At 53.1% G+C, this 7622-nt stretch overlaps 1 protein-coding gene across 3 annotated transcripts in view; it reads left to right on the forward strand.

Annotated features, from left to right (window-relative positions):
• The window catches only part of Slc6a9 (solute carrier family 6 member 9), a 34096-nt gene that overhangs the window by 15213 nt on the left and 11261 nt on the right, over nucleotides 1-7622 (forward strand). For 2 of the 3 annotated variants that reach the window (NM_053818.3, XM_087660080.1), the window contains 3 exon segments: nucleotides 5243-5399; nucleotides 6047-6178; nucleotides 6542-6812. In NM_053818.3, the coding sequence (NP_446270.1) occupies nucleotides 5243-5399; nucleotides 6047-6178; nucleotides 6542-6812 (560 nt within the window). 3 annotated transcript variants of the gene reach the window in all.

Genomic DNA, 7622 nt, shown 5'->3' on the forward strand with positions numbered 1-7622 from the left:
AGCCTTGTTCTGTGCATTCCTTGAAGTAGAATACACTCAGAACCCTGCAGGATGGGCCAGGTTTTATCACTTCTGTCCCCACTGTCGCTCCAGACTCTGGCCGTCTCAGAGCGAGGTTTCCAAGGCCAGAGACGAGGTCTGTGGTTGAGAGTGTCCAACTTGATGTCCGGCAGGTGAAGGGTGGAAGCCTGCTATGCTCATGTACTGCTTGAGAGCCACTGTGTGCCCTGAGCATTTGGGAGAACGAGAGCGGGGGTGGGGGGGGTGCCTCGGGGTGCCTCGGGGTCTTCTGAGGCAGCACTGACTGTAAGAGCTGCTCAGCCTCCTTTCCCCACTGGGATTCCGAGCAAGTTGCCTGTGATCTGATTTGGTTCCAAGTCAGTCTGGGATGTGAGGTCTTGCCTGCTCTCCTCCATTGAGTTTGTCTTGGACAGACTTCATCCCATGAGCAAACCCTGGGGCCAGAGAGTCCCAAACAAGAAGCCTGCTGGGTCCCAGAGGAGCCCGCCTTGCAGCGCAGCTCCAGAGTTCTTCCATATCTACGGAGGGCAGGCAGAGGGAATTCACAATTCACAAAAATATCCACTGAATGCTGACCTCGGAGGGTGGGAGTCCCCGACCAGAGCAGAGTGTAGTTTGGGTTCCGGGGCTGGGCTTCTGTGTCCATATGAGGAAGAAACGAGGGGGCCTCCTACCTCATATTGGCAGGAGTTACATCAGACCTGGGCCTGCTTGCTATCCCTCCATGATTTCTGGGTTTTCACATGAAACTTGTTGTTGTTGTTTTAAAGCCAGATGTAGTGGCTCATACCTGGAATCTTAACATTCAGGAGGCCAAGGCAGGTTCACCGTGAGTTTGAGGCTAACCTGGGCTACAGAGTGAAAGCTTTGAAAACAAAAAAGCAGTCTATAAAGCTGGTGGGCACTAATGGGAGGTGAGGAGACATTCAGAAATAGTTGAGGCTGTGAGATAGCTCAGCGCATACAAACACTACACAGGTCTCACGTCCTGAGGTTGATTTCAGGATCCCAAGACAGAAGAGGAGAACCAGTTCCTGAAAAGTTCTCCTCTGACCTCTACAAGCACCTCTGCGCGCGCACGCGCGCACACGCACACACACACACACACACACACACACACACACACTTAGTATTAATTAAATATTTAAAAGGTGTTGTTGTTTGTTTTGTTGTAAAGAAATAGCTGGATTGCAGGTAAGGTAGAGCCACAGAACATTGGTAGACCTGAGGGACTGCCTGGGCTAAAAACCTAGCAGGCCCACAGTAGACGTCCCCTGGTTCTTGAGATAGGTGCACTGAGGTATTTATGGTAGAAGGGACTTGCCCCAGGCTGCTAGGGAGCAGGTTCTAGACTACCTAGGTCCTAACCTCACACTTCCTCCAAGCCTGGAGCAGAGTGGAAGATCCTGATTCCAAGAGCTCCCCCAGCAAATAAGCCAGGCAGAGGTCTATGCAAAGGACTCACATGAGCAACTGGACTCGGCTCAGCCAGTCGGGTGCAGACAGTTGGGTGTTAACCTAGGAAGGATCACAGTCCTGATGTGAGGATGGATACTTCAGCCTTCATGGCTGGCCCCGAGAGTATGTACACGGAGGAGTGTGTGTACACATGTGTACACATGTCTATGCATGTGTGGATGTACGTGGCAGTCAGGTTTCCCCACTCAGTTGTGGGAGGAAAGCTCTCAGTCCACGCTGCCCAGCCTGGGGGAGCTTAGGTACCTGGTAAGGTACCCTTTCCCGAAGGAACACTGTCTTTCAGGCAGTGGTCTTTCGAAGAGCTGCCAGGAGGGGCAGCGGCAAGGCACAGACAGAGTCAGAAGAACTTGTGTGCCAGATCACAAGGGGAATCCACCTCAGCCGTCTCATTCCCCATGAAAGAATGAGCAGGTGGGAGAGAGGAAGGGCGTTGAGGGGCAGCCAGGGTGACATGTGATGGGCAGGACAAGACTGGAACTTAGCCCATCCAAGTTCTTAGGCAGCAGCCAGGCAGACAGTCTGGGTCAAACCGTGAGCACAAAGAGGTTCGTTCTTTCGTAGGCATTTCAGAGCCAAAGGAATGGTTAATATTAGTGACGAAGCAGGTCAAGAAAAAGGAGGGTCTTAAAATAGGAAAGATGATTCAAGGAGGGCAAGAAATTATATAGCATTGAAAGTATGGAGCTGGGCTAAGCCTGTGGTAAAGTGTTTGCTGAGCAGTCATGAGGTTGGACAGGTACACACACACACACACACACACACACACACACACACACACACCAGTGAGGGGGTGAGAGTGAGTGAGACCTTTCCTGGATTGATTAGCTGGGACACGGAGAACCCTCCAGAGGAGAGTTAGACAAAGAATATATCTGGAGCACTCAAGAAGCCCCATAGAAAGGCGGGCTTCCTCTGTCGACTGAGAACTTAGACCATGTAGCTACCTAAGACGTACCCAGAATGGAGGCCAGGGGCCAACGATGAGTGAGGCTCCTCACTCGGGTACCACCATGCCATTGGGATGAACAAGAGAAGGGGACCCTGTCTTCAGACAGCCCTAATTTCAGCAATAACTTCTTGTCAGTGCCTAGTGACAGGCCCCAGTCTAACTCCTATCCTGGGGCGTCAGCTTCCCTCATTGCGTGCTCAGTTGAATCCGTTAGCACACGGCTCACTGGTGTATAGGCTCAGTGGTATTTGTCGTGCCAGTTAAACCCTGGCTTTTGAAGACTGGAGGAGCCTATGGCATATGGCTGGGGATTTGACATGTTCCCCCCAATCATCCTCTGTCCCCTCTGACAGGGAAGAAGTAGGAGTTAGGGATTCAAATATGGTCCTGCTGTACTTTGTTGGAGAGGCCAGGAGTCTACTCCTTGTGGTCCTAGATCAGAAAAGAGGCTTTGAACTTAGCTTTGGAGAGATGGGTGTCTTTCAGGGGCCTTGCCCTTTCCTTGTTCTTGGACCCTCAGTTGTCCCCTTTACAACGGGAACTACTGTCCTGTGACCCGACCCTTGGACTCTGGAGCTGCTACAGTTCTTCATTGTGCTCCTAAGTAAACAAGCCCGGGACAGAATAAAAGTGTTATTGTAAGGCCGACAGATAGGAGCCCTGTGTGGCTGATATTTGTTTGGATGCAGATAAATCACCCCTAGCAGGCCCCATACCCTTCAAAACATGGTCCCCTGGCCCTGTGGTATAGATGCACCTGCCCTAAGATCCCTAGAGGTAGTGATGTAGGATTCTATAGGGGTGTGTCGCAGAAGGCATACCAAAGCCTCCCAGTGCAGAGTGTGCCTCCGTGCCCCATACCAGCAAGCCTTGACTGGACCTTACCCTGCATTCTCTTTTTGGTCTCATGTACTTTGGGGCTTTGAGGAACTCCATTTTGTGATCCTGCTAACACTGTATAGAGGATGGTGTGTGCTTTTTGTTTGTTTGTTGATTTGGTTTTTCAAGACAGGGTTTCTGGGTGTGTTGTATAGCATTGGCTCTCCTGAAACTTGCTGTATAGACCAGGCTGGCCTCAGATCCACCTGCTCTGCCTCCCAAGTGCTGGGATTAAAGGCGTGTGTCACCACGCTTGGCCATGTGAGCTCTTGGTCCATTAATGTCTTCAAGCACTGTATTGTTTCCAACCAAGTTGCCACTGCCTAGCACATAGTAGGGGATTTGTAAGTCTTGATATTTGGTGAGTGAATGAATGAATGAGTGAGTGAGTTAATGAATGCAGATGCCTTTAGCTTGCCAGTTTGCTCTGGATGCTCTGGGAATGAGTCCCCCTCCCTAATTCCTGGTACTGTGCCCTGTAGCCCCCTTTGAGGCTTGAAGGGCAATATTTTCTGAGCTGAACTGGATACAGGGGACAGTCCTCCCCACCAACAGTGCTCATTTACCAGGCATGGGTGCTACCCAGGTCAGCATTCCTTACAGGCCTTTTCAAAAGGCACTGAGCCCCAGCGAAGCCATTCAGCTTTGTCTGCCAATATTAGGGTCTGAGAGTGTGTCAGAGTGACAGGCCACTTTTCTGATCATTGGTGAGTAACTGCTGAACTTTGAGATGTCACTTTCACATGACAGCGTCATGCCAGTCTCTTGGCCACGCCGCTCCAACCCTGATCCAAATGTCTTTTGGAGGAACTCCTGTTTTGTTTTTTTGTTTTTTGTTTTTTGTTTTTTTTTCCTCTCAAGGTCGTGGTTCATCTCTGGGAAGCTGTTGGTGTACAAGTACTTTGCGTGTATTTTTTGACTGGTGACTCCCAGGGTCCTTACGCTTCCTAACGATACTCTTTGGCCCCTCGAGTCTGGCTTACAGTGGTTGATTCCCACTCATAACGGGAGAGGGCTGGGTGAGGAGTGGCTTGTGGAAGGGACACACACTAAGGGAGTTTCAGAGGTAGTTCTACATCTGAAGAAGAGACTCTTCATGGAGTTCTCAGTGGGTCCTGGATAACTTAACTCAGTACTTCTCACACACAGGCAGAGTACCCACCAGGGATTCATCTGTAGGCCACCCTGTCATTCAGTCCCACCCTTTCCTGGAACCACCTCTGTTTCCTCTGGCAGAGCCTGTCCTCAAAGTCTGGCATGGTGCCCACAACTCCGGTCTCCTATCCTATCTCATAGCACAGCATCCCCTGCTGTGGCTCAAGTCAGTTCCCTCTGATCGCCAGTATCCTGCCCAGATCTGGCCTAGCCCAGCTGCATAACCCCCTCTTCCACCCAGGCCTGCTCACCATGTGCCCCCAGGAAGAAGCCTTCACTAGGGATCAGTCTAGCCACTGACTGCCCATGGGCAGCGTGCTTAGCCTGGCGATGTGGTAGGCGGCGGGTGGGGGGTAGCTGTCCAGACACAGGCCCCTTTGTGCCCAGCTTGACTTGGCTGCTTGGTATGAGGCTCAGCTGCTCCTGGGTCCTTAGCCTGAGAGGAATGGCAAGGGTTTAGAGGGGTTAGGGGGCCCCTGCTCAGGCTCCCTCCTCAGTGTCCCCTTCCTGCTGTTACCAGTTCCTCAGGTGGGCTGGTATACCTGGCATAGAGTGCCGAGGGCTGGGCACCATTTGGCAGCTGTACCTCTCCTCTCTTCTGCCAGGCCAGCCCTCAACTCCCGCCAGCAGAGAGGAAGCCCCAGGGAATGTGGCGGGGTGACATGGAGGTTCAAAGAAAAGCCACTGGGGGAGACTCAGAGGGTCAGACGTGGGGCAAAAGTGCCTTTACTGATGGTAGCTTCTTTCCTGTCCCCACAGAATGGTGCTGTGCCCAGCGAGGCCACCAAGAAGGACCAGAACCTCACACGGGGCAACTGGGGCAACCAGATCGAGTTTGTACTGACGAGCGTGGGCTATGCCGTGGGCCTGGGCAATGTGTGGCGTTTCCCATACCTCTGCTATCGCAACGGGGGAGGTACCCAGTGGGCACAGGGCAGGGACCACCCAGTGGGGTAAAGCCCACCCACCAGGGCTCGGGCCACCATCTCCCCAGAACAGACACCACTCCAGGAAGAAGCTGGCCTCTGGCCCCCCGTTGTTCATCCCATCCCTTAGGCATATTCTGCCTGAGTGCAGACCACCCTCAGATCTTGGCAGCCTTTTCTCTGGTCCTGATCGGCTAGCCTGCTCTTTGAAAGCGAGAAGTAGAGCAAACCACTTGAATTTCCTGGGTTTTCTGTCTTAGCATCCCAACTTCAGCCACCTCCCCTCAGATAGTACAGAGATAGTTGAGGATCCCAGTGATGTGCGTGCGTGCGTGCGTGCGTGCATGTGTGCATGTGTGTGCGTGTGTGTGAAATCAGTTGGTCAAAGCATCAAGTCCTACCCCAACATGGCAGTTCTGGGGCAGGATTTTTCTGCAGAGCAGACTTCCTGGGAGCCTCTGTTCAGTTCAAAGACAGGGCAGAGTGTGTGTCAGCCCCTGACTGCTTCTCAGTGCTGGCATGCTCCTGTCCCAGCACTAGTGAAGCACAAAAAGGTCTTACCGTGGGTTTGGAGAAGGGGACCCAGGGAAGGGCACCTCAGGCCCACCCTGAGCCTGACCTCTCTCCTCCATGCCAGGCGCCTTCATGTTTCCCTACTTCATCATGCTGGTCTTCTGCGGCATTCCTCTCTTCTTCATGGAGCTCTCCTTCGGCCAGTTTGCAAGCCAGGGCTGCCTGGGGGTCTGGAGGATCAGCCCCATGTTCAAAGGTGAGGTTCTGGTGGGGGCATGCGCGCACTGGTGCGCGTGCACGCACACAGAGGCTGGCTCATCCATCTGTACAAACATGAGCAGTCCCCTGTGGAGACTCCAGGCTGACCCCAAGCTCAACATCAATGGCCGGGGCCATGGACGCATGGATGCTGGCTGGAGCACATTCATATTTACTCGGCCCCCATCTTTGCCTCCTGCCGTGCATATACGCAAGACTCCTTTCCTCCCCTAACTTGTCAAGGCCTGGACCTTCCCATCTGTAGGTCTCCATCCCATGGGCCTTTAGGGACTGTTAACCTTTAGCTAGGTCAGCGGGGCTGTCTCCTCCCTCAGTGGTGCTTACTGCGCTTTTCCCGCAGGCGTGGGCTATGGTATGATGGTGGTGTCCACGTACATCGGTATCTACTACAACGTGGTCATCTGCATCGCCTTCTACTACTTCTTCTCGTCCATGACGCATGTGCTGCCCTGGGCTTACTGCAATAATCCCTGGAACACACCTGACTGTGCCGGTGTGCTGGATGCTTCCAATCTCACCAATGGCTCCCGGCCCACTGCCCTGTCTGGCAACCTGTCTTACCTGTTCAACTACACCTTGCAAAGGACCAGCCCCAGTGAGGAGTACTGGAGGTAAGGGCACCGGGGGTGGGGGGTCGGGGGCAGCCCTTAGACCTCCTATCCCCACTCGGCAGCCACATCTTTGTCATCTGCATGTAGTGTGTCTGCTACCCAGGGGCTAGAGGTGGGTTGAAAGGGCCGACATACAGAGGGCTGTGGAAGACTTGAAGGTGAGCTGGGAGTCCTAATAGAGTAGCAGTAGAGGAGGACTCTGGAAATCTTAAGTCTCCAGAGGCCAGCCAGGCCGAAGGGGGATAACATGTTATGGAGAGCCTCTTGAGGGAGGGTCCCACAGGTCCAGAGGCCATGCCCAAAGCCATAGGGAGCTTACTCCATTGAGACTCACATGGATGGACGGACCCTGTGGGCTTTGAGGTGGCCTTGAAGGGGCACTGTGTTCACAGAGAACTAACACAAGTTAAGCTTCCTCTCCATACAAACAAAAGGATCCATGGACATTCGCTAAGCCAGGGATGCCAGAACAGCCGGACCCATTCTGTTCGGAGGTGACAAAGAGACTAGTGTCTCTGGGCCCTCTGAAGGGAGGCAGCTACTGGAGGTGTCTGTCTGAATCACCTTATCCCAAATGGCAGAGGGAAGGAAGGCACAGTGGAATAGTCTTCCTACATCTTATTGGAGAGTCCCGGGAAAAGTACCTCTGGATGTGAGAGGCAGGGCTCATCTATTCATTCTGCAGGCCTCTGTGGCATCTGCTGTAATCTGTGTGCCCGTGCCAGGTATAAAATGGTTCTGAGCCTCTGCCCCAAGAAAGCATAGTCTGTGGGGAAACAGTTGAGTATATTAGGAGTGGGTGCCCTGGCA

The sequence above is a fragment of the Rattus norvegicus genome, chromosome 5 (genome assembly GCF_021556685.1).
Source record: "Rattus norvegicus strain SHRSP/BbbUtx chromosome 5, alternate assembly SHRSP_T2T, whole genome shotgun sequence".
NCBI lineage: Eukaryota > Metazoa > Chordata > Mammalia > Rodentia > Muridae > Rattus > Rattus norvegicus.